Raw genomic sequence first — 24,875 nt, 5'->3', positions numbered from 1 at the left:
CCATGTTGCTTGTTTTTATTTCTACTATTTTGTTCGGTCTTTAAGATACTTTTAAACCACATTTGGCTGTGCTCTTAATTCCTAATTTGTCTAATTTGTGTAAGATTGAGATCATGGCTCAAGCAGTCAAATGCTTTACACTCAGGTCTAGGAAGAAACTAGTATAACATGTTTTCCTTCCTCAAGGTTGTCAATTATGTAGTCACAAAATCGGTCAGGGCGGTCATGGTTTATTTTCCCTTGATGAAACCATGTATGTCTCTCAGTTAATAAATTAAACTTCTCACAGTGGTCCAAAAGCCTTCTCAGGACAACTTTTTTCTAAGATTTTAGAGAAAGTTGGCAATATTGATATTGGCCTGTAATTGCCAACTTCGGTTTTACTCCCCTTTTTTATGTTTTGGGTAAACTTTTGCAAGTTTTAGGGCTGATGGAAATTGACCTTGGACTCAATGATTTGTTAATAATACTTGTGAGGGGGATTGTTAGTGATTCCTTACAATGTTTAAGTATTTTTGTGGAGATATTGTCGGTGGCTGCAGAAGTTTTTTGTTTGAGATTTTTTATAATATTTTGTATTTCTATTTGGCTTGCGTGTTGGTAGTTATGTAAGTCATGGCGGTGTGTCCGAGGTTGTGTGTGGGTCTATGGATGGTTTTGGATTGTTTTTCAGCGTTCTCTCAGCGATGCTGGTAAAAGAAGTGATTCATATGCTTGCAATTTTTATAGGGGTTATCTTCTACATGTCCATCAATTTCAAGCTTGAGTGTTTTGTTGTATTACATTTTTTGTCTGTCTTTCATCGTTAATTATCTTCCACAAGGCTTTAGATTTATTTTCTGCTCTATTTATGAAACTGGCTGATGCCTCTTGTCTTAATTTTCTCAGCCTCAAGTCATATTCTTTCTTAGCCTTTGCTAGATTGCGTTTATCTTCTTCATTATTTGTTTTCTCCTCATATACTAGAAGTTTCTGAAGGAAGTTTTTCTTTTAGCAAGTTTACCTGATGGTCTACAAAATGTTTATTTGTCACCTTCTTTTTCCTTCTAATTTTCTTTAATGGACATGCTTGATTGAGAGCCATGATAACTATTGACATAAATTTAGTATATGCTTCTTCTGCAGTGTAAGCATTGTGCACTTCATCCCAATTTTCTTGTAGCAGTAAAGCATTTAACATACTAAGGTTATTCTGGGAATAGTTTCGGCTCATTCCACTGTAATAGGTGTTTTTCCTGATAAGTCCTTATTTGTGACGTACAAAGTTGTGCAGTATGGTCAGATAGGCCGCTGTGAAATACCTTTACTTTCTACGTCTTCAAGTGGTAGATTTGTACAAACACAGTCAATTGAAGACCTTGTATTCGATGTAATCCTAGTAGGAGGTAGATTCAATCTATAAATGTTGTGACTGGCCAAAACATTATTAAGTTGTTTGTTTTCGTTGTCAGTCTTTAAGCAGTCAACATTGATGTCACCTAATAACAGAATGGGGTGATTTCTGCTTTTGTTTTTTCCAACATTTTCTGATATTAGACTCAGTGCTTGATGAAGGTTACCAGAAGGAGGTCTATAAATTCCAGTAATGTATAATGGTTTCTTGTTCAATGTTAGCTTAATCATTGCTGTTTCGCAGATTAATTTCTTGACAGTATGCTGAGAACAGGGATTGTCTCTGTCAGGTTGGAATATGTTTTTCGTCAACATATATTGCTGCTCCTCCTTTAGTATGGTTTACTTCTACTAAAGTAGGTGGCAAGTGTGTAGCCAGAAATTTTTATATTTTTTAAAATGTCTTCTTTAAGTCCATGTTCTGTGAGTATTAAGATCCTTGGCTGTACTTCTTCAAGAAGGTGGGACTAATCTGTTAGTTTTAATTCTTCAGTCCTTGGATATTCTGATGTAGAACAGTGATTTTTAGGTTAACTTGTTTGCAGGGTGATGGGGATTTACAAAGATCCTGGTTTTTGTATTTTGTTTGAATTTGTGAATTTGCCTTTGGATGTTTGCCTAAAAAATGTTTTTCTGGATGAACTCTATAAAAAAGTACTTTGTCTAGGTGGTGAATAGTCATTTGGAAAATGTACCTGCGCTTCAACAACTATCTTATTGCTATTTAGTACTGGAGTGTCTGGTGTTTTTCAGTTTTTGTGACGGGGTTTGTCTGGCTCCCCCACTCTTCTGTTCATGATGGTCAGGTATCGGGCCGGAACCCTGTGTCACAAGAGTCCTGGTCAGTTTTTGTGACGGGGGTTTGTCTGGCTCCCCCACTCTTTTGTGCATGCTGGTCAGGTATCGGGCTGGAACCCTGTGTCGCAAGAGAGCTGATCAGTTTTTGTGACGGGGTTTGTCTGGCTCCCCCACTCATCTGTTCATGATGGTCAGGTATCGGGCCGGGACCCTGTGTCGCAAGAGAGCTGATCAGTTTTTGTGACGGGGTTTGTCTAGCTCCCCCACTCTTCTGTATAGTCTGGTCAGGCGTAATTAGATCAAATTCCGGTGTTTTGTGGTCTCTACACTTTTTTACTTGTAATGAAACACTAAAGTAATTTGATTTTCTAGTTTGTCTTATTGGGTAGTTTTTACTTTTTAGTTCTGAAACTGGCTTTAATTTAGTAAGACAAGCCTTCTGTGTCTTCCTTATATTCATTTCTTTGTTCTGGTCTTCTTGTCCCGTTATTGTATTCAGGACATCAGCCTTAAGGGCTGGCAGAGGGCATAATTATTCATGACATAACTCGCAAGATCTGCCATGGACTGCTCCATATGTCAAAATTTTTCCAGGACAAGAGCTAGATCCAACAAAGAAGCAGGATTAGGATTTGTCGATTGTGAGCTAACAAAGGTTTGTTTGGGTTTCCATGTCTTTAAAAGTTTTAAAAATTGTAACTATCAGTTTTGCTCAGTCATTGTTTTTCAATTTGAGATGATTTTTTCTTGCTCGTCTATTTTATATAGGTAACCAGTGAGCATTTCTGATTGTTTTTATGTCGTGTGTTCCTCAAAAATATTTTGTAAGTCAGATTTATCTTGTTTACATTTAATAAGCTCCTGCTCTACATCCTCCAACTTGTTTAGCAGGATTTCAATTTTCTGTATATGTTTAATTTCTATGGCTGAGAGTTCTTCAACTTTTTGCTTCCATACTAAGTGAGTTGGCTTCAAGTAGAGAAATTCGACTATTTAGATAGTGGATGTTATTTTTCAGTTCATTATTCTCCTGTAGTAAGATTGTTCCGGCCTCTGCAGCTAGGGTCAGAGATTTTTCTAAGTCCTGATCTTCTAGCTTTTTCATGGTCAATCAGTTTAGATTTTACTTCGTCTAGTTTTAAGTCAGTCAGAGAGGGAGGGATAGAGGGAGTTGTGCTTCCAAAACTAACACATTGAGTAAAACTATTTTCAAGGCCTTGAAAAGAACGGTCTGGAGTGATTGGAGTTGTATTTAAATTTAAATTTGTGATCACTATGTTCTTGATCAAGCTGTTTGGTCTCTTCTACAGGTAATACATTGCCATTTTGCAATTTCAGATTCGGTCCATTTTTTTTAAGCTTTTTTCTGGAATGTTTTGGCATCCTGAGTTGGTACCATTTTTTACATTTTCCTGTAACATTTTATATTCCTGAAAATCTGACACCTATATCACAATTGCCACAAGGATATTTTGTGGGGCATTTTGTACAGCTAGGTACAGAGTAGAGCAGGAGTACAGCTTAAGCTAGGTCAGTAAGTACACAGCTGCTAGCAGTTGTCAGCAGGTTGCGTAACAACGTGCTGAGCTGGTTGTAATGAGGTCAGGCGGTAGTAGGTCAGGTGTGGAATGTGAGATGTCAGAACAGTCAGCACTGCTTCCAGTGGTTACCATATGGTACCAGATTATTCCTACAAATGTTATTTTAAATTAAACAGAGCTTCTCCTTTTGTCAGATATAGTGTTGTTTAATATGTAAAATATACATATATTTTTTTATTGTTAAGCTTGGTAATGGTTACTTAAGTGTTCTTTGTTGATGTCATATGCTTAGGATTCTTGCAGTAAGTAAAGTTGTTGTTATTGAAACTTGTTTTCTTGATTTTTTAAAAATGGAAAATACTCACAGTACTTGACAGTCATTAGTGTGCCACAAGTTAGGTGTTGTTTTGTACTTATACCACTAAAACTATAACTTATTACTGGAGCACTTTCAACTGAGATTGTTGGCTGGCAGCCATGTTGGATGTGTCAGTGCATGGCAGTAGGCCGCCACAAGGGAAAATTTACGAAGATGGTCTGCCAGTGCGTGTCTTCGCGACCTTCTTTAAATCGTTTAAAACCTCTCAAACACCATAAATAGTCATCACCATACACTCACCTTAGGACAGGATGTGGGTGGTAAGAAAAATACCTTTACCATCACCAAACACTTGTAACATTACAAATGCTTTACAAGCAGATTTTCCAAGTTTGAAAAGGAATTTGATGTTCACACACTGCATAATAAACATTTTTCCGACACAGAGACTATTTCTTTGTTCACTACTTATAATTTGCGCTACGGCCAGATTAAGTACGGGAGCCAGACGAAACACGAGGAGGAATCGGAGTGGAATTGACGTAACCGGTCGTACGATATTCAGCCTTATTGTGTTCAATCTGTGGCTCCACTGGTACTAATCACGTTAATTTCTAGCCACACCTCGTCGTATTAGTTTGAAGAGACTGTACTCTTCCAACGTTACAAAGTTACCAGCTTTGAATGTATTACTATGTACTCTTAAATTGTCTGAACTTATTGAAAAACATTTCAGAAACAAAATAAAAATTTCTACTTATGTCACTCACAGAGATCTTGAGGTACATGACAACAATTACTTGTACTTTATACTTAAAAATTAATATTTTTTTATCTCCTTTTATCTACAAAAATGTTAATAAATTAAAAAATACAACCTATACGTATGCTAAATCCTATGGTATTAAATTAATTATAAAAATATACTAGATAATATAATATATACATATAAATAACCTTATCGAAATGTAAAATTAAGTATGTGCAATATTTTAAATATTCACACTTAAATTACATTAATTTTTTATTAACACTGAGTGCTGGCCCAGAATCACATGCCTTTATGAAATGCTGGGTGGTTTCAGTAATTAAAAAAAAACAATCATGTCGGAACCTATAAAACATATATAAATATGCATTTTCCTTTTATCTTTTTATTTTTATCAAAGAAAATTAAATTATTTAAAACGAGTTTTTGGTAACACGTCTTAAGGGAAAAATTCTACATTCTAGCGGTGAATTGTATTGCTGAAATCCTGATAAGAGACCACTGAGGAATCAGAAACAATCAAAACACAGATTACACAATATAATTCGGTTGAAAACATAATGTAAAGTAGGGAGCACGCTCAAAGTGAAAACTAATATACTTTCAGTATCATATACATTGAAACAATTCCACTTATCTCACCAACCAAGTGAGATACTCAACCACTACTCAACAATATGATGTGACTAATGCAACATCATATCTTAAACCTATGTGCTCCCTTAATGTCAAACATACTGAATTCTTTTTTTGGTTGAAAAGCATTTAAAATAATAGAAAATTGTGTTGCAAATAAATAACCATCCATATACAATAAATTATACTTGATTTCCATGTAGGTCATCTGTTTACTACAAATAAATACATAATGACAAAACCAAAAGTTGTTTATACAAATCATGAATTATTACGAGGGCTATCCAGAAAGTAACTTCCATTTTTAAACAAAACACATATATATATATATATATATATATATATATATATATATATATATATATATATATATATATATATACTACTTTAAACCGCCTTCTTATTTTTTCTCATAGTATCCTACAAATTCAAGAACTTGTCATACTGTTTCATTATTTTCAAAATATCCTCTGCAAAAAAATCTTCTGCTTGAGAATGTAGGTAACCTGTGATAGTGTTTTAGGGTTCTTAATATTTTTTTATGCCCCTACGGCAAAATGCCGCAAAGACACATTTAATTTGTTTGGGATAAGTAGGGGTGTGTTATCCATATTACCCTCTTCCCCAACATGATTTTGAGTATCTTTAAGTATCAGTTAGGTATGTGACGGCAGAGTGTTGTTTTTGACTGATATGAGCATGCTGCTAACAGTAAGGTATGTGACGGCAGAGTGTTGTTTTTGACTGATATGAGCACGCTGCTAACAGTAAGGTATGTGATGGCAGAGTGTTGGTTTTGACTGATATGAACGTGCTGCTAAGTTAGGCATGTGACGGCAGAGTGTTGTTTTTGACTGATATGAGCATGCTGCTAACAGTAAGGTATGTGATGGCAGAGTGTTGTTTTTGACTGATATGAAGAATAAGTTAGCAGCAAATTTCTAACGTTAAAATAAAAACGTTTATGTATATGAATATATATATATATATATACATTTTATTTCAGACAAAATATTTCCATGCAAAAACCTGTATGTGTTAAAAACACTGAACTAACTGATACATTTTTTTCACATTTTGGAAGATTTACTCAATTTTTATCATTTATATAGTTCTTTTATATAAGATGTGAACAACTTACAGCAGTGCATGTACTTGTGCACAAACAATAAGGCGTGTAATGACATGTTAAACATCAGTGAAGCCCTAAAATGTAAGTATACTACATTAATGTGGATGCATGAAAATCTCAAGGACATTGCTACAAGGAGAATGGTCAAAAACATCCCGTTTGAGCCCCTCCCCACTATTTCTTGTGCTATACAACGACGGAAGTTACTTTCTGAATGACCCTTGTAACACCATAAGTACAAATAAAGACTCATTTAGTTTCTTTACTTATAATAGTTTTAACAATGTTGTTACCATCAACCATATAAAACCCTTCTTTCGCTGAAGCATCAAGATTTGTTTCTCTAAGCATCTGAGAGACTGTGTTAAGCTGATTCTTGTACAAATTTTCCAAAGCACTCAGTGAAGCTCTGTCTTGTGACTGATCTGTTGTTGCTCCGGTTCCGTAACAGACCTTGGGCGGGTCAGTTGTCAGTGATACCAAACTAACAAATCCAGTGTTGTTAAATTTGGGAAAATCAGAAAACTGATATCTGAACCCTAATTGCTGTGCGAGTTTTTTCAGTTCGGTTTTTGGTTTAGTATTAGACTCCTTATCTTGCTTGTGTCTGGTTCCATCTTTTGATTTTGTACCTTTTTTACCCAACTCAACTGGTTCGTTTGCGTTCCCGTCTCTTGAATGGGAAGCATCATCAAGTTTGGCGAATTTTTTCCGAATTAAGATTCAACCCCGACACAAGTGGTTTCTTTTTTAATGTTGAGCTGTCTGAAAATTCCTTCTTTTTAAAATCAGACGAGACCAACCGAGTTTTTCCAGATGCTGCAGTGGAGTAACCCAATTTTTCAAGGATTCCTTCTGCTGCTTTTCTCTTTGCTGTTTTCTTATTCGGACCAGAACCAACAAATGATAATTCTCCAACAGTTACTTCAATGGAAAATCTGTTACTGAAATCCTGAGTATTTTCTTCCACTAACCTGAAGATAGGTTGCATGTCATGCTTTTGTTGTTGAATCTGCATTAATTTTGAAATGGGGTTCATTTCTTCAGGAATTGAATACTCATAGTCCATATCTTCCTGAGTCGACTGAGCAACAGATTTTATGAGATTCCTCGACTTCTTCTTCTTTGACTTTCTCTTCATGAGGGAACCACCACAATCAACTTGTTTATAAGCTGAATGTGATTTCAATTTCTCCACCATATTCTTGGCTGCTTCCGTTTTTGCAACTTTCTTACTGCTACCTTCACCGAAAGTTTCAAATTCACCTCCCACGTTGCACTTGTAAACAAACTTTTTAATATGTGCAGGCCCTTCTTCGCTAACCAGATCAAACGATGCCTGAAGTTTACTTTTTCCTGCAAATTCGAACACGAGAGATATAGGAGACTGGCTCTCCGAGTCTGAACTGAAAAGTTTGGTGAATAAATCTTTTACACCGTCATCAAACATGCAGAAACCTTCAGCACTTTGCAGTTGTTTTAAAGCATTTTCTGCAGCATTCTGCTTAGCCGTCTCAGTTGAGTAGCCTTCTCCCATGAACCGCTGATCACCCACTGTTACAGTTACCCTGTGTACATTTTCTGCTTTGGAATACATACTTTTGTGGTAAAGATTCTTGTGATCCAGTCTGGATTGCTGAATATACGAATACATAATTTTAACACCACTGTGTTTTCTTGCCCACTCATTAAGTTTGAATACAGGTGAACTGGCCACTTTGGGTATTTTATCTTTTTTTGTGATTTTTGGAGGATGTTCATATGTTGTTGAGTTTAAAGCTAGTCTGGCAGCTTCATGCTGAGCCTTCTTGATGCTACTTCCTTCAGCCAAGTACTCGTGGTCTCCCAAGAGTAAAGAGATGAGGAATCTCTTCTTGTGTGAAGGTCCATCTTCTTCCTTTAAAGTGTACTGGTATTTTATGTTATTAAAAGTTGCCAGCTCGCTGACCAAACTCATTGGGGATTTCTCATCAAAATCACTATTCTCTGCTTTTCCTACAGTGGTCGGGAGAGAATCTACAAAGGAGATGGATCTAATGAGAGGGCCTCCGCTTTCCGTAGTCGAGAGAGTGCCTTCAATGCAATCATCCTCACTGAATAAACTGTCCAAATCTTCAACATTCATGGCTTCTTGGTAGACCATAGCATTTGTCTCAGAACACCATGCGAGGATGACCAACAGCATGTTGAATATTGCGGAATATTCTGTTGATTTATCCATTTTCATCTTCTTTTTAATTATTTCAAACAAGTATAAAGACGGATGATTCTGATATATCCGCAGCTGTTTTCTTGCAACTTCAGTTTCACTGAAAATTGAAATAAAATTAGAAACAAAAATAACTGTATCATTATTGATTTTTGAACTGTTTGAGGTAGAGTTTGAAAGTCACTGGAATTACTAACTATTATTAACCAGAGATTTGCTGAAGGGAAATTTGTCCTCTTCCAGCGGTGGAAGGACTGCATTAAACGATTACTGTTACTTTCCATTGCTGCCATCAAAAGCTGTGAGTTAATTCTGATAAATAGTTATTACTTGACAGAAGTCACATAACATGGCTACTAGACCCCAACAACCTTAACATCCTGATCTGTGTGAAAATTTTAGTGTTAAAACAAGAATGAATATTGCTTCTTCTAACACCAGTTTTCAACTACCATTCAAGAGTCATTTAAAATAGTCAAAATAATTATTACATACCTCAAAGACAATTGTTCCACAAAGAATAAACACATAGGGTGACCCCACTACATGGTACAAAGACCATAACTGAAGCCAGTTCAGAACTTACTACTTGTTATCACGCAATATAAGTACGTTTAGTTACGTGATCTTAAATATGTTAGTAGTAGTAACAAAGTTAAAGTTAACCTTTCTGAGTGTTCACATCGTCTTAGCTTGAATTTGGGTACTATCTCGAGGGATGTTTTACTTTTTTCACCAGAAGTGCCGAGTAGGCGCCATTAAAGCCTGCACTGATGGCCAGGGGCATTTTCGATTAGTACTTTCCCGACCTTAGATCACGTGCCAGATTGTCCAACATGATCTGATGTCCGAATAGTACTGACCATAAATGCCTCTGGTCATAGGTACAGGCTTTGGTGGCCCCACGTTTCTAGCAAAAGAAGTGAAACATTCCTCGAGATAGTACAGATTCAAGCACAGATCAAGTGAGCACTTGTGAAAATTAACTTTAACCTTTTCTATACATAATGCGTACATATATATTTCCCTACTTATATCGTGTAATAACAAGAAGTAGATAAGATCAGAGTGGCCTCGATATAATACCGAATTATCGCCAGTTTTCAGAAAAGTAACAATATAAATACGGTAACCGACACTACTGGTAATCGTAAGCGTTCTTCTGAAATCTGACAATATAACTGACAAATGCTCTAGATTAATATTTGAACATCTGGACTGTGACACATGTCACCAGCTGTCAGGCAGTCTATTGTACCACTGTCTGGGAGTGCTGACTGGCCTCAGATATTCTGCCACTACAGACTAACTGTGCCACTGTCTGTGAGTGCTGACTGGCCTCATATACTCTGCCACTACAGACTAGTATATTGTGCCACTGCCTGGGAGTGCTGACTAGCCTCAGATACTCTGCCACTACAGACTAGTATACTGTGCCACTGTCTGGGAGTGCTGACTGGCCTCAGATACTCTGCCACTACAGACTAGTCAACTGTGCCACTGTATGGGGGTGCTGACTGGCCTCAGATATTCTGCCACTACAGACTAACTGTGCCACTGTCTGTGAGTGCTGACTGGCCTCATATACTCTGCCACTACAGACTAGTATATTGTGCCACTGCCTGGGAGTGCTGACTAGCCTCAGATACTCTGCCACTACAGACTAGTAGTGGCACTGTCATACTGTGCCACTGTCTGGGAGTGCTGACTGGCCTCAGATACTCTGCCACTACAGACTAGTCAACTGTGCCACTGTATGGGGGTGCTGACTGGCCTCAGATACTCTGCCACTACAGACTAGTCAACTGTGCCACTGTATGGGGGTGCTGACTGGCCTCAGATACTCTGCCACTACAGACTAGTCAACTGTGCCACTGTATGGGGGTGCTGATTGGCCTCAGATACTGTGCCACTACAGACTAGTATACTGTGCCACTGTCTGGGAGTGCTGACTGGCCTCAGATACTCTGCCACTACAGACTAGTCAACTGTGCCACTGTATGGGGGTGCTGACTGGCCTCAGATATTCTGCCACTACAGACTAACTGTTCCACTGTCTGGGAGTGCTGACTGGCCTCATATACTCTGCCACTACAGACTAGTATATTGTGCCACTGCCTGGGAGTGCTGACTAGCCTCAAATACTCTGACACTACAGACTAGTATACTGTGCCACAGTCTGGGAGTGCTGACTGGCCTCAGATACTCTGCCACTACAGACTAGTATACTGTGCTACTGTCTGGGAGTGCTGACTGGCCTCATATACTCTGCCACTACAGACTAGTATATTGTACCACTGCCTGGGAGTGCTGACTGGCATCATATACTCTGCCACTACAGACTAGTATACTGTGCCACTGCCTGGGAGTGCTGACTGGCCTCAGATACTCTGACACTACAGACTAGTATACTGTGCCACTGTCTGGGAGTGCTGACTGGCCTCAGATACTCTGCCACTTCAGACTAGTATACTGTGCCACTGTCTGGGAGTGCTGACTGGCCTCAGATACTCTGACACTACAGACTAGTATACTGTGCCACTGTCTGGGAGTGCTGACTGGCCTCAGATACTCTGCCACTTCAGACTAGTATACTGTGCCACTGCCTGGGAGTGCTGACTGGCCTCAGATACTCTGCCACTACAGACTAGTCAACTGTGCCACTGTATGGGAGTGCTGACTGGCCTCAGATACTCTGCCACTTCAGACTAGTATACTGTGCCACTGTCTGGGAGTGCTGACTGGCCTCAGATACTCTGCCACTACAGACTAGTATACTGTGCCACTGCCTGGGAGTGCTGACTGGCCTCAGATACTCTGCCACTTCAGACTAGTCAACTGTGCCACTGTCTGGGAGTGCTGACTGGCCTCAGATACTCTGCCACTTCAGACTAGTCAACTGTGCCACTGTATGGGGGTGCTGACTGGCCTCAGATACTCTGCCACTTCAGACTAGTATACTGTGCCACTGCCTGGGAGTGCTGACTGGCCTCAGATACTCTGCCACTTCAGACTATGCTGTTCCCAGTGTTTGCATATCAGATATAATTACATGTCTACATAGTCTCAAGTTGTACTAAGTTTATAGCAATCAGACATAGGCCAAGATCAAAACTTAATATTATTACTTTATTCTCATAGTGTATATATTAAATAATTGGACACTTCCAGACGTATAATAGATTAATCACATTAAAATGTCCAAATATCCTTGTGGAATGTCCACAACAGGAGTAAAGCATAATAGGACTGACCAGGATTTTGAAACTTAAAAGATATGGAAAAACAGACTAGCAACAGTAAGATACCTGAAATAAGCTCAAACAGTTTTATTTTTACATAACTGGTTGACATAAAGAGCTGACAAGACCAAACTGGGAAATTCATAAAATTATTACAGGCAAACTGCTATCTTGTAACTCCGCATAACTGTCATATTAACTCAATGTCACAAATCCAACAGTGACAAAGCTGGAGTGAATCAAATCAACTGAAAAATCCCTGACCATTCAAACTTTCCTCCAACTCCTGAAGCCCTAACAGGAAGATTCAGGAGTCAGCCAAACCTGCAGAAAAACCTGAACAAATTGCCATATTTGGTCTGTAACATTTTAGTGCCACTATTGAAGTATAATCTAATAGCTGTATCCACCAATGGGGTAACTCTTTGAAGACTATAGACCAATCTGACATCCTCTGATGAGTTTTTTTTTTAAGACCACTGATTCATCTGCCTGTTTTTGGTGTCTTTAATTGGGAACTAAAATTCATATAAATTAGCCATATTAATTAACAATTATGTATTTAGATATCAGATCAGCAAAAGCGAAGTTACACAACTGTTTTAAATCAAAACCTAACAAGGCACTAGTTTGGGAAAACTGTTTTATAAAGTAAATTCCTCAGAAGGTGTGCTACAAAAAGGATGACAACTTTGTTTAATTACTTTAAGTACTTTCATAAGTAATAGTGGTGCATAAATATTATTCATTATTTCGGCTTTTTTATCAAATTCGATAATGGTCCTGTATATTATAATCAGAGTATAATTCTGTGTATTATGGTGATGTTTACACGCTGTTTGACATCCTAAAATGTAATAGGGTTTAATTAGTTATACACACTTCAAATACGGGATTACCCGGGTTTACTCCGGGAATTATTTGGTCATCTCACCCTAGGAGAGGGAGAGTGAGAGTGCTGTACACTGGTCGTTTTTCAAAGAGTGCAGAACGGAGTGAAGGAAGGTGGAAATCCATGGCAAAGCCAATGTTATGCCAATGGACATAAGCGTGTCAGAAAAACATGACAGGTAAAGTCAAGAACAGTAACTTGAATATTAAGTGTAACAATAGATGCCACCCACTGAGCTTCCCATGTGCCAGCATTAGACAACAACCTATCTTCCATATCATGTACTATTTTGTTTACGTTAAACATTATTTTTATTAGGCCTAATTATCACACAGTCATAATTTTTTATCTTTGAATCAAACTCAATAAAACCTTGAATTGTTTTCTATAATATTCTAAAGCAAATAAATGTTCAAACTTTTTACCTGAAAATAATAGTAAAATGTATATATACATTATATATATATATATTCCCCCGCTCCCAGACTCCCTTTCCCCCCGCCCGTTGTTTAGTACGCTGAAGTCACTATAGACTACAAAGGTGCTACACTGAATTGCACGAAGCCTTTGCTCATGCCTGTATCAGTTGGAATACGCTTTAAAGGTGAATATAGTTACATATTCTGCATATTGATAATCAAATAATGAGACTATAGCTTATCTTTAATATAAATAAAATAATAAAAAATTAATAAAAAAATTAAATAATATAAATAAAAATATTAATTACGGTACCTTTCCCCAATTGTACATAGTCTCTCATCTGCATTGGTTGTTCTTTTGTTTTAATAATATCTTGAAATTCGTTAACCATTTACTTGTTAGAAGTCAAAGAATGTTCAGATAATGTTCCAAATGATAAAACAAATAATTTCCGCCATAAATATTTGTTTAAATTTCAGTGGCCAATAATAAAGGAATTCTCTTGATTAGAAAACATGCACTGGTGTCAACTTATTTTTATGCTGTTATACAACTAGACTTTTTTCTAAAAGTAAAAGGGGTTTTTCTTATACAAATATCCAAAGAACGCCTTAACTATGATTTAAAACGTGGGATTCAGTATATGTTACACTTTGGCAACCTGAATCTTTCTTCTTCCAACTTACAGCTTGTAACAGACTTTAATCCTCATTGTGATTCGTTATCATACAAATAACGGTACTTTGGGATTATACCGACCACACCAGTATGAAGAACACAAAAATATAAATTTATAGAAACAAACATGATAGAACGAAAAAACAACTCTTTAATTACAAAATTACAATGATTATCAATTGTTAATGTTGTCAGATTCCGTTATATGCCCCCAACGCTTTAACTTTTTTCAATGAACTTAGAACGTTATAAAACAATGTAGTTGAGTAACAGAACTAACATTCCATCAATCAACAAGCATTTCCAGGTATTGCGATCGGTATTGTTGTCGCTGTTATCGTATCTTTCTCGAGAATCCCGATTACGGCAGGCCGCACGGCATCACATGATTATTTAAGTTTTTTGCACGGTAAATAACTGCCTTTCCATTATAATTCAATTCATATTTCTGATAAGCCCCTCGAGAATTTGATACTTTACCGATAGGTACTATCTCGAGGGATGTTTTTCTTTCGTTCTTCCTGCCGAAGCCCGTGCTGATGGCCGGAGGCACTCGCATTTTGGGTGGCGGAGTGTGATCAAGAATAAAAACAAGTTTTGTGTGTTTTTTTTTCAATAAAGAGTTTAGTTTTTTTGTAATGTTTTTTTGTTCAATTTTTCTGTTTGGAGAAATGTAGGGGTAAAACACGGAAGTACAACAAAGCGACCCACCAGCTGAACGGGCGGTGAGACTCTGCAATCACGTTATCTACTAGACCGCTCGACTTTGACCTCTGTCTGAGGATGGGGAGGGGTTTGCGATAAGACAATTCCTGTTTTATATTGACGAAATATTGTTCTACGCTAATCTAGTAATCAATAGAAGCAAAATGTCAAATAACGATTCATGTCTGGGTGTGGTCGGTATAATCCAAAAGTACCCAAATAACTTTTTGCTTGGGGAGGAGAGATATTTCCAACTCCAATAACTTTTTAAAATCCCACGTTAGCCATGAACTTTTGTCAAGATAGTTGGCCTACTCCATCTCTAGTACTCTGTCAAGAACAATAATTTTCAAGTAAATTTTAGAAGTCCAGTTTTTCAGAATTGACAATTTCATTTCATTTCTTAGGTAAACATAATACTATTTATTTAGGTATCTTATTGTAAATGATTTTGTTTAATTTTTGTTATTCCAAATATGTACTTTTTTATTTCAGTTTCAAACGTAATGGATATAAAATAACAAAAATTTCTCTTTTAATAAAGATTCCATTTCCGTTTGTATGTTTTTGATTTGTTTTCTTCTTCCAAATATTTAATTTTCTTTTGTCCGTCACTTTTAGATTTTTCAATTTCATCTTTAAGTTTTATTCCATCTCAAAATCTACAGATTGTGATAAACATCCTGGTGTAGTGGTACCTTACTAGCTTTTTCCGTACTTTTAAATAAATTCTTCACTCTCTTTGTTATTTTTTTTTTGTTATCTTTTATCCCTCTCACTAAGTAAACATTCTCTCCAAAAAAAATTTATTGCAAGAGCATCATCAGATTTTTAAAACTTTATGCCTTTCTAACAGTTCTGCCTTTAAATCTAAGATAAAATCTGACTCCAAAAAGTGTGTTGACATATTTGAGAAAAGTTAAATAAGACATATCTTCACTTAGATGTTTTGTTTTCACATGGTTATTACAGCCTGCAACAGCACGAGTCTCAGGCATAATGGTATTTAAGTAGGTTGTATGAAAAGCAATAAAATTATACCTGAAAATAAATCCTGAAAAAGAAAAAAGTTAAAATTAATGTTTCTACGCTAATGAAATGGGTGAAAACGAGATAGGCCAAGTAAATTAACCGAAATGTTGTAATAAACGCTCACATTAATATAAACATTATTTTTCGCTAAATATAAACATTACCCAAACACCTCATTACCGCAATACCACCATACAGCATTAACAACAAACTCTACAACGTAACACACAAGTGTATTGACCACATCCACTATTAACTAAAACTAATACTTTTGAGAGAAATGGCAAGTACGCTGCATAGACGTAAAAGGCTAGGACAGGTAATGTCAGTAAAGGTATAGGCACAGTATGGCGCGGGCAGATCTAGCGTTAAATCACCAACAGCGCTCGGCTCAGTCTAGACCACCTCCTCTATTTGTACACTTTTACAATGCTTTACATTTCGCTCTGTACTGTCCTTAATATTTATGTAAACTGAATGATTCCTTTTGTTTTGTAGTTTTTCACACTGGCTATCAATTAGCATAAACAGGCTAAAACTCTATTTTATATTAGTAAACTATGCTATCTAACTGAACAAACAGTTTGAACTGTGATAAATCATCCCTTCTTTATTTTTTAAGCTTCCAAATAGTGAAATTTGCCAATTTTCAATACCTAACTTTGGAGACGATTTTGGGAGTTAAAATTTGATTTTAGAGCTATGAAGAAGGTAACAAGTATTGTAGAAGAGATTTTCTGAAAAGAATGGTGTTGGTTTGGAAGCTCTAGCTTAATCCAATCCAGTGATAATCAATTTAACGCTAATGTCTACAAAGCCAAAAATCGCAAAATTCTCGTAAACAAAAATGGCCGCCATGCATAAACGGTGAAAGATAGAATTATTTAAAAATCATTTTTGAACCTTTTATGAGTATGGTAAAAACATAAAAAAATGAGAATATAATAGTCAAGCAACCAATTTAACTTTATTGGTCCATTTCATATGGACTGACCCTAAATTAAAAGTGTATTATGTCTATAACGTATTTAGTAATTAAAAAGAAAATTACATAACATAATCACTTAATAATAATTCTGTGTGATATATAAGTGATGGCTGCTATTACAACAGTGATGAACTTACATTATTTGTGTCACTAGCTGTCCTTAAGACACGTTTATCCTTCAAAATAATATGAAGTAGGTTTTACACCTCTTTGTTTGGTATGTTTAATAACTACACAGATTTTAACTTATCATTAAATTATGACCTTTTAGATATAAAAAATACCTGAACTATATTATAGTGCAGGCTGCAATATAAGCAGCCACCATAGCAATTAAATCATACAATATTTCTCATTTTCTAAACATCTTAATATCAAACCGAATTATGGCATAGGTATTCCAAATTAGAGTATGGTTAGCTATGTTTTTATATCTAAAAAAGGAATAATTATTTATGATAAATTAAAATTATCTGTTGTATGTAACAAACAAAGCAGTGTGCAACTTAATTACTTCTTACTATTTTGAAGGATAAATGTGTCTGACATCTTGTAATAAGAATAGCACATGTTCATCACCATTGTACTTTTGGCCATTACTCAAAACCACAAAAACGATCTTACTTTGTTTGAATTAGTTTGACACATAAATACAAAACAAAAATCGGTACTTTGGGATTATACCGACCACACCCAGACATGAATCGTTATTTGACATTTTGCTTCTACTGATTACTAGATTAGCGTAGAACAATATTTCGTCAATATAAAACAGGAATTGTCTTATCGCAAACCCCTCCCCATCCTCAGACAGAGGTCAAAGTCGAGCGGTCTAGTAGATAACGTGATTGCAGAGTCTCGCCGCCCGTTCAGCTGGTTCGTCGCTTTGTTGTACTTCCGTGTTTTACCTCTACATTTCTCTAAACACACAAAAATTCAACAAAAACAAACATTACTAAACTCTTTATTGATAAAAACACTTAAAATTTGTTTTTATTCTTGATCACACTCCGCCACCCAAAATGCGAGTGCCTCCGGCCGAAGGTGCTGCCGAAGCCCGCGCTGATGTCGACGAAAGAAAAACATCCCTCGAGATAGTACCTATCAGTAAAATATCAAATTCTAGAGGGGCTGATCAGAAATATAAATTTAATTGTAATGGAAAGGCAATTATATACCGTGCAAATCATGTGATGCCGCGCGGCCGTAATCGGGATTCTCGAGAAAGATAAGATAACAGCGACAACGATACCGATCACAATACCTGGAAACACTTGTAAGTTTGTAATTTTATAATTAAACAGTTGTTTTTTCGTTCTATCATGTTTGTTTCTATAAATTTATATTTTTGTGTTCTTCATACTGGTGTGGTCGGTATAATCCCAAAGTACCCAAAAATCACTTGTAATAATAAAATTGTAAGTAACTACAATTAGAATGTTTTTATATTCAATAGTTAAGATATTTCTAATTGATAGTTTAGTTCGCCCACTCAATTGTCGTGGTGGCCACTTATACCGCAGCCGTGATATGAAATATACCTACTATGTAATTAAATTTATCATTTTGGTTTTTTTTAATGTTCGGTAGTTTAGATAATCAGAAATATCAATTATTTAATTATCATGGTAACTGCTTATCATACTGCCAAATTTTGTTCAGTAAAAATATGTATCTATCAAAAATATTTTTAACAAGTAGCCTAGTGGTTATATCTCATATTCATTTTTAAAAAATGGTACTTTGGGATTATACCGACCACACCAGTATGAAGAACACAAAAATATAAATTTATAGAAACAAACATGATAAAAAGAAAAAACCACTTTTTAATTACAAACTTACAAGCATTTCCAGGTATTGTTGTCACTGTTATCTTATCTTTCTCGAGAATCCCGATTACGGCAGGCCGCGCGGGATCACATGATTATTTAAGTTTTTTGCACGGTACATAATTGCCTTTCCATTACAATTCAATTTATATTTCTGAGCCCCTCTAGAATGTGGTATTTTACTGATAGGTACTGCTATCTCGAGGGATGTTTTTCTTTCATTGACATCAGCGCGGGGCAGCACCGCCGAAGCCCGCGCTGATGGCCAGAGGCACTTGCATTTTGGGTGGCGGAGTGTGATCAAGAATAAAAACAAGTTTTGAGTGTTTTTTTCAATAAAGAGTTTAGTTTTTGTTGATTTTTGTGTTTGGAGAAATGTAGGGGTAAAACACGGAAGTACAACAAAGCGACGCACCAGCTGAACGGGCGGCGAGAGTCTGCAATCACGTTATCTACTAGACCGCTTGACTTTGACCTCTGTCTGAGGATGGGGAGGGGTTTGCGATAAGACAATTCCTGTTTTATATTGACGAAATATTGTTCTACGCTAATCTAGTAATCAGTAGAAGCAAAATATGAAATAACGATTCATGTCTGGGTGTGGTCGGTATAATCCCAAAGTACCAAACAAATCTATTTTTAATTAGGCATTTTTATAGCCTAAGTGTGGAGGCCTATATTTACGACGATGTGTACTGTCTTGGTAGTTTGTTCAATTTGATCCTGCCATTAAATAAATACCTTCAAAGACTATCGTGTACGCCATCGGGTGCAAAACAAACTGAAATAATGTACTTGCGCAAGATTGTGAAACCTACAAACTCTTCTAGTTATACTTAACGCATGTAATGTAAAAAGAAATATTAAGGTTTTTTAACATTATTATTGATAAATTTAATAGCAAATAAAAAAAGTCCCGTAATAAGCTGTTGTGAATGTAATCAAAGGAGAGAAAAATAAGTTACTGTTATGACAAATTTTATCTAAGATAAATTTTTCACAAATCATCTATTACCTTTTAATCATCCGGCTCTCCAGTCATATTTGTCACATACCCCTTTTCTGGGGCCAATAAAGTTTTGGTAGGCCTAATATAAAAATATAATGATGTCAAAACATCTTTGATCCTCAAACGAATCAATGTTGATATGCTAATGGCATATTATCAGTTGTAACAAATATCAAGAGATTAGTCCTAATCTAAAATTTATCTTACACGAAAAATTGTAATAACACGTAAAAATAACAACCAATTCCTACATTATTATAACAATGAATTAAACCTATTCGTCTGCTTATTATAAGACATAATTAGCTCTTACCAGTTTAAAAAGAGATGTATAGTCAATTAATTATCTACTGAAATAAGAAAGAATGTTAAATTTCTAATAAAAACATTCAACACCTTCACATACTAGCTACAAAACCATGCCACTACACCAGTACTAGTTAGTACTGCATTTATCTCATGAGTAACCGGTATGCATTCACTGCAATATCACTGTACTAAACAACTGTGTGACTGATCGTGTGTGTGTACTCGTACTGTTTATCATTATAAGATTATAGGAATCGCTTATGCACTTATTCTCAAAACTACTGTGGTTTCATACCGGGTGTTGAACCGTTGAACATACATTGACAAAGACGACCGCCAGGCTACATGACCTACGACTACGGTAGGACAGTAAAATTGATACAATTTTCTCGTGTTTATGTCTTTTATTAATTATTATTCAATTACATTTTCGTAAAACAATTATATATATATAAAAACATGTAAAAACATTGTTTGCACTAAAGAAATGCTGTTATAAGTTTAGTAGTACGAATTTAGCCTTATGTTTTGTTCGACGTTTCTTATAGTACAAAAATTACCTGCTCAAGAAGTATATTAAGCTTCTTGAAGTAGAAATTCAAGAAATGAAACAAACCTATTTTCCAGACTGGCAAATTTAATTTTTTTGCTTAAAACAAGTACCAAAACCGAAGCTAGTCCCTTAAATACTGTAATATGGGCTAATGCACTGAATCGGTCATTTGTAATCTTGTTCTCTTCAACTCAAAATACAAAAAAATCTTTATTGTTTGACAGTCAAAAATGCATAATAGCGTCAGTACAAGTCGTGCAATCAAAACGAACCTACCAATAACATAGCCTCATAAATAAACAATCAAAGGGTTTCTAGAGAGACACAAATATTTCTTCCACCCTACTCCACTCGAACCAAAACCAGAAGTAGCATTTCACTTGCTTTTTTAAGTATTGTCATTAGTCTCACACATGAGAGTATCAGATAGAGGATTCAAAAACTTGACTCCGTTATATGTCTAATCATTTTTCATGAAAAGTCAATAAAAGTATATTTAACACAGTGTTCCTTAAATTGTGGTATTGAGGTCGAACTGAAGTTCCGAAAACTGTTGCTATTCATAATAAACATGACACATAAGAAAATGGAGTGAAATTTGAGGATCTTATGTGGTTGATTTAAGATCTACAGGAAAATTTCAAAGACATTTTAATAATATAACTAAATACTTATTTAATTTGAAAACAAAGTTTGTTCTTGTTTCATAGGCCCCAGATCTTAATTCTTTGGACAATGAAGGAATATTAATCCTTAATAAGCAATCAGAAGTACTGTGGAGTCGGTAAATTTTTATAACCTTTTCGATAAATAAAAACCAGTGCTTCGTTTCCTACAGTTTTTAATTAAAATTCCTAAAAGTATCGTGGTTTCATAAAGCAACATCTCGTATTCCTAATAAACATTTTGATTACTTGAGGTGTTACAAAGCTGCATTATCATTCAACCACAGTTGTTACAAAATAAGTTTTAAACTGTTTGGGTTTCGAATCTGAAAAACAAGATATTTGCACTGAAACATCTTGACGATCAGAGGGGTTTGGAAGGCTGAAAAAGATAAAGACCCAAACTATCCTTCTTTCAGTGCAGGTCATCGTTAAAATGTCTTCATGAAAATGTGTTAATTTCTATGTTCTTCTAATTTCCCCAAATATGGAGGAAATTCTTTCTTTTTGCATCGTTGTCTCAAAAATCAGACTTATAAGGTTCACAAGTCTACAGTATTATATATATTAGTACCGTACGGTACATGACGGCTTTTATATTTATTTTTAAAAATAAATCTAAAATCAAAACAATTTTTGCACAATTTAAAACCTCGTGCAATAAACGAGCCAAACTGTTGACGTTCAAAAAAAGAATAATTTGACACTCAATTTTTTCCAATCCAGAGATATAGATACTGCAGCTAACATTGCGCTCTTAAGGAAGTCGGACTGCTTTGATTCACATTCTAAATATACTTGTATTGTGTAGTCCAGTGGCCGAGAAACTAATTAAATTGCATTGCATAAGCACAATCCACCTGGTGTTTCTTGAATCCGATATATAAATTTCCTGTGAGAAAGAAATCAATCGTCAGACGCTGTAGTTTTGGCGTAGGTATAAATGGGGGGGGGTATCTAAAGGGTAAAATATATGAAATGAAAACCCTTTTCTTAGATAAGTTTTTAGCTTGGCATGCTTGAAACAAGCCGCCAGATACGTAAATAAATGTTAATCCATACACGCTAATCGTACTTTGCGAAATTGCTAAACACCTAAACATTCAATACTTTGGATCTACAAAAGGATTATTCTGCTACTTCTTGACCATATAAGTCAGCAATGTTGCTGTAGACAACTCATTATTTGAGCGTTAGCGTATTATGTAATGTAATGTTTGCTTCAGTACTCTTATCGTATTAAAAAAAAACTTTACACTATCTGACAATTAAACATTTGCAATAACAATTAGAGAAACTGGTTTTATTGAAGCAAAAGATAGTAGTTTAAGTAGTAATTAGATTTTTTAGTGAATCGATATATTATCGGTGAATATGAAATAAGACGTTACACAAATATACCTTGGACCTAATATGATTCCCTATTTTCGACCGGTATTTTAATATTAGAGTTTTGGTTTGAAGAAGAATTATGCGGCAATCATGAGGTACTTTATGAAGCTGTCGTAGTTTGATAAGTTCTCGTCCTGGGGACACAGTACTGCATTACTGCGTCCAATTAACGTTATCAAAATTAAATTTAGTAAAATAATAGCTACTTTACTTGTTTGTAAAGACGAAAGTTGGATTATCTGCATAGTTTCTAATTTATTGGTTTCCTAAACAGCATGCATTTGACTGATTTGATGCTTCCTTTCATTTACAATATACCTCAACATTGTAGAGACAATTCAAAACGTATCATTTGTATTGTATTTCGTAGGTTGTTCAAGATTATTTCAGCGGACATTGCTATAATGGTGTAAAATATTTTCGGTCACGTCAAATAAAATAACCATTTTAGACTGTCACAGTGCTTTGAGATATACGGAATATAGAAAACGTTGAAATGTTGATAATTTTATCCTTGCTCTTAATTTGTTCTAAGTCAACTTTCTTTGTCACATTAAACTAAAAACATTGTATCTTGTTCACTTATATTTCATTGACATAATGTCATTTACTTATCTTTAAGTAAACTCATATACATACTCCACTGCATTCATATAAGTTTCTTATCAGTTTTTATTTTGATCCGTTAACAAAATCACTCAAATTTGTTACTTTAATGACTATTAATAAAATAGAATGGTATTATCTTATTAATTCGATCTTTAAAGACTGCGAGTCTTAAAGTAAAATAAAAACAACTTACAACTTGTACTGCTATCTGATTACAATTTTTTAGGGCTGTGGACTGTTTGAATCCGTAGAGAATAAGAAGTTGTAAACCATATGATTAGTCTGTACACTTGTCAAATCAAATTTATGGGAGAGAATATGATTTGACACCCTAAAACTGAACCTACCATGTAAAATTTTAATTTTTAGGCCTAGTGTTACATATATTTTATTGTTTAGATAGAATGAATGCACTAAGTGATCCGGACTTTAACCTGCGGCAAGAACTGCTTAACTTGGATATAGCGGATGTAAGTAATGGTTATTTATTGATACTTTAGGCCTATCTAACTATTATAATATCAAGCATCATTGTTGGCCATGTTATCATTAAATTACATAAGTTTCTAAACGTGTATATATAAATAAATAAATGATACATGCCTTATTCAACAAGGCCAACATTTCTTGAAGTGTCTACTTGCCAGTTTCCAAACTCACTCATTGCCTAAATATTTAATTTAATCATTTCAAATTATTTGTGATTTTTCAGGTAGAAAATTGTTTTTAAGTGAATAGGGCAATGCAATAAAATTAAAAGTATGAAATGTCCTTTAAATTTAAAATCCTTGAAAACGGATCCAATAGACCTAGTCGAATAGGTTGATAATAATGCTTTCGGCCATCAATGTGAGATGCGTTAGCTGGTTTGGTGCTGCCTACACTGATGGTAATGAACAACAAACGTCCCTTGAAATATTAGTGCCTATCTGTAAAAATAAAAATTCTAGATCGTGTAATCAGTGCTTATATGAGTAGAAAATATATTATAGGCTCATATTCCTAGTAACTAAGTAACTCACCTATTCGGCAACCTTTAAAAACATGATAAACTCAAAGAAAAAAAAACTTAAATATGTCCATAACAAAAAAGGAGAACTGCCTCATCATCAAATCACCTACAATACTCAACAAAATAACTAATTCAAGAAATTGTGAAAATCTAATTAGCTTAGTAATGAGAATTTCACAATAGCAGACGAGAATGGCATCAAGGTGAAAAACAGGAGGGAGGGTTTCGTAACCGAGGTTGTTTGGTTATGGTAGGCTTCATATCATAATTATAGGCACTTAAGGGATCTTAGGAATACATACATTAATATCTTTGATCTGGCAGACAATTCGTTTTTAGGCTAGTTGTTTTAAATTCTTTCCCCACTGGCAAATTACCAGGTTTTTTGGGTAGGGTATGATAAGCGGACCCGGTTTTTTATATTGAAATTGGCAAACGATATTACTTAATCATAACCATTGATATAATCAATCGATACTGATTAATTATTTTGAGTTATTAACTTAAATAGTCTATATCAACATGTAAACACTTTAAAATAATACACGTAGGGTAATATTTCAATTTTACATAAGTAGTTTTAATTATTATAAATGGCAGTTAATTTTAGAAAACTACAAGACATTGCTTTGAAAGATGATAAGAAATAAATAAAATATATTGTTTTTGTGGCTTCAACATGTTGGACTTGTACCGAAAAACCCATTATGTGAAGTTTGTGGGAAAGAAACAACTGTA

General features: G+C 35.2%; 2 protein-coding genes across 3 annotated transcripts in view; one reads left to right on the top strand and one right to left on the bottom strand.

Annotated features, from left to right (window-relative positions):
- Positions 1-5,807: 5,807 nt before the first annotated feature.
- Positions 5,808-20,145, bottom strand: LOC124367259 (double-stranded RNA-binding protein Staufen homolog). Its single transcript, XM_046823960.1, is given in 3 exon segments — positions 5,808-7,276; positions 7,278-8,896; positions 19,911-20,145. Coding segments are annotated over 2 exon segments (1,971 nt in total). The 5' UTR covers positions 8,809-8,896; positions 19,911-20,145; the 3' UTR covers positions 5,808-6,836.
- A 3,245-nt stretch (positions 20,146-23,390) lies between these two features.
- The window catches only part of LOC124367258 (vacuolar protein sorting-associated protein 8 homolog), a 66,321-nt gene continuing 64,836 nt past the window's right edge, over positions 23,391-24,875 (top strand). For both annotated transcript variants that reach the window (XM_046823957.1, XM_046823958.1), the window contains exon 1: positions 23,391-23,595. In XM_046823957.1, the coding sequence (XP_046679913.1) occupies positions 23,530-23,595 (66 nt within the window). In that variant the 5' untranslated portion in view covers positions 23,391-23,529. The remainder of the gene's footprint in view (positions 23,596-24,875) is intronic.

This window comes from Homalodisca vitripennis, chromosome 8 (genome assembly GCF_021130785.1).
Source record: "Homalodisca vitripennis isolate AUS2020 chromosome 8, UT_GWSS_2.1, whole genome shotgun sequence".
Classification (NCBI taxonomy): domain Eukaryota; kingdom Metazoa; phylum Arthropoda; class Insecta; order Hemiptera; family Cicadellidae; genus Homalodisca; species Homalodisca vitripennis.
This window is presented reverse-complemented; position numbering and strand designations above follow the sequence as displayed.